Source organism: Morone saxatilis, unplaced genomic scaffold (genome assembly GCF_004916995.1).
Source record: "Morone saxatilis isolate NCDOM2014 unplaced genomic scaffold, NCSU_SB_2.0 Contig10, whole genome shotgun sequence".
Lineage (NCBI taxonomy): Eukaryota > Metazoa > Chordata > Actinopteri > Moronidae > Morone > Morone saxatilis.
Window position 1 is genome coordinate 12,602,412 of NW_023339652.1, and position 3,055 is coordinate 12,605,466.

Here is a 3,055-nt window from a genome sequence, read left to right on the forward strand (position 1 = left end):
CCCCCTCCTCTCCCTCCCTCCCCTTCCTCCCTCCTCTTGTGTTATGAGGTTTTAAAAAGGGGTAAAAATGGCTGTGCATTACCCTAACACGCTAAATAAACCCCCCCCCCTTTTATGTATTTGCCACAGAACGGGTCTATGGTGCCTTTGGAGATCCTGCTGCTGAAGAAGGTCAGCTCGTCGTTTCGCGGAGTTATCAAATTGCTGGACTATTACGAGCGGGCGGACGGCTGGCTGATCGTTATGGAGAGGCCGGAGCTCGTCAAGGACCTTTTCGACTTCATCACGGAGAAGGGCGCCCTGGACGAGGACACGGCTCGGGGCTTTTTCCGCCAGGTTTTGGAGGCGGTCAGACACTGCTACAGCTGCGGTGTAGTACACAGAGACATCAAAGATGAAAACCTGCTTGTGGATCTGCGCACCGGGGAGCTCAAGCTTATTGACTTTGGCTCGGGGGCGATTCTCAAGGACACAGTCTACACCGATTTCGATGGTAAGCAGCCAACCCCCCCTTCTCATATTAGACTATTTGCTCTTATACGATGCTGGTTCTGTAAATAGTGTATTATTTTCTATATATATATGAATACATACATCCGTGTGGGCTGGGTTGTGTTTGCCCTTGATGCTCCGCGGTGCTATATTCAGACACGGAGGCGTTCACGAGGCTGTGACGCAGTGGTCTGTTTTGGGTCCAGGGTTTTCCTCGCCCGGGGTCTCGCGGCTTATCAATATTACGGATGTAAATAGTAAATGAAAAGCTCCCACTGTTTCTTTTTTCTACTTTTTCGCGGGATGTGTGACTCGCGTGTTATGGCTTAGCGAGATATGACTCCCTGTTTTATTATTAACCCTATTGACTATTTTATTGTTTTATTATTATTATTATCTCTGAAACAGCCCTGCCGCGTGAGGGGTTGTGTGCTCTTATGTTTCCGGTTGTTATTTTGTTAGTTAAGCTTGACTCACAGTCGCAGTTTGTGGGTATTAGGTCAGTGCCACGTAACATCTGTTTGTTGTGAAACCCGAGTCGGCGGTTCACGTGATGGGCTCACATTGCCTCTTTTTGTTTGGTATCCAAGTTCCTCCTTCCAGAGAGGGAGGGAGGGAGAGAGAGAGAGGGAGGAGAGGCAGGCAGGTCACCCAGTTTGTGTTTTGTGGCTAAAGGAAGATGGAAAGCATTTCTACCATGACTCAGCCATTTTAGACACAGAGGCATTAAATATTTTCAGTTGTTTTTTATTAAGAGTCTCTATGCTGTTCCAGTATGTCCTCTATATTGTCGCACTGTTACCCCTTAAATATCTTTTCACTGCTTCATACTTCACAACACTCATCCTCCTTTTCTCTGTCCCAATTTTCTTCTAGGTACAAGAGTGTACAGCCCACCAGAGTGGATTCGCTTTCATAGATACCATGGTCGCTCGGCGACGGTGTGGTCGCTAGGCGTGCTGCTGTATGACATGGTGTGTGGAGACATCCCCTTTGAGCAGGACGAGGAGATCCTCAGGGGTAGACTGTACTTCAGGAGGAGGGTTTCAGCCGGTAAGTCAACCACAACAATACACAAACGCATGAGTTGACTCTGTTGCCCTCTAGCCACAGTAACTGGTACAGCCCCAAAATCCACCTCCCAGTGCCACTCAGTCATGAGTCAGTTTACATCAGAGTAATACCTCCACAATCACAGGGGATCACCTGCTGAAATGGCTGCTAGATGGCTTTATCAACGGTAAATAAAACTGAGATTCTGGCTGTTCTGATTTCCCTCTGTGCACTTTGTGTAACAGCCTTGGTTACCCTAGAGAGGTAACTCAATAAAAGCATGTGTGCTCTCATTCTATTGGCTGTGTGTGCGCCGCCCACACACTCGGATATTGTAGATCCATACAAACTGAGTCACATGCAGTGCCCACTTGGTAATTTCTCAGTTTGACTTCAGAGCCTCTTATCCTCAATGTTGTTTCTGTCTCCCCCTTCAGAGTGCCAGCAGCTGATCAAATGGTGCCTGGCCCTTCGGCCCTCAGACCGGCCCACCCTGGAGCAGATTTGCGACCACCCCTGGATGAGGGCGACGACAGAGTCGCCCAAGTCACCGGAGGAGCCGGTCGCCGTCGACATCCGCCTCAGGACCATCGACACAGACTCTTCTTCAAGCACAAGCTCAAGCAAGGAGAGTCTCTGAGGACGGCTCTGACTGGACTGGAACAGACTTTCTGGGGAAAGAAGGGGTTTGGATGGAGGGAGTGATATGGACTCGAGGCCAGCAGCCTGTAGCCCAACTGGCCCATCAGCGGCTGGGCGCGTCACTCAGCTGCTCCAGCTCAAAAAATGTACTTTAATTTTCCTCTTTTGTAGGGAATTTCTAAGTTATTACTATTTGTTCTTCCTTATCTTACTTTCCCCCCATCCCCTCTTTTTCTTTCGGTTGATTATACTTGTTTCCTAATCGGGAACATTTTTCTGTTTGGGCGGTCTTACCAGCACTATTTATTCCCCCCCCCCCCCTTTTTAACTTTATTTCACTCGTTTTGTTACTAGGCTGGTATATGCAGCTGGCAAGGCCTTCCTATTCAGACATGGCTGCTCTCATAGAGCTTGGAGAAAACCTTTTTATTTAAATGTTTTAATTTTGATTTTGTAGTGCCTTTTTTTGGAAAGCTGCTTTTCTGGTTGCTTTCGTCAACAACTCTGTTTTTTGGATTTGCCCGTGGCCTGGCGGCTAAGTTGCCTATGCTGTGATGGAAGCTGGGGAAGGGGGGGGTTAGGCTGTTTTATTCTCCCCCTCCTCTCCATCACTGTGCGCCAACCAGACTCCAGCCAAGAGGCTAAGATAGCATTAGATAGGAGAGGAGGTGGGGGCTCTTCCTGACAATGGAATACTTGAAAAACACTCGACTCAACTCTGTGTCGCTCTCTTTAACGCTGCTCACTCACTCTATAGCCTAAACAGGTGTTTGGAAACTGGATCCTGTCTTTTCTGAATGTCTACAAAATGTCAACACACACACACACACCTCCCGCCTCCCCCACCTCACCACCTTCTTCTCCCTCT

The 3,055-nt window shown here is 48.4% G+C and overlaps 1 protein-coding gene across 1 annotated transcript in view; it reads left to right on the forward strand.

Annotated features, from left to right (window-relative positions):
* The window catches only part of LOC118340255 (serine/threonine-protein kinase pim-3-like), a gene marked incomplete in the record, with an annotated part of 4,062 nt that extends 1,013 nt beyond the window's left edge, over positions 1–3,049 (forward strand). The window contains 3 exon segments of the mRNA XM_035678131.1: positions 130–493; positions 1,369–1,545; positions 1,983–3,049. Coding sequence (XP_035534024.1) covers positions 130–493; positions 1,369–1,545; positions 1,983–2,185 — 744 coding nt within the window.
* Between the last annotated feature and the right edge of the window lie 6 nt (positions 3,050–3,055).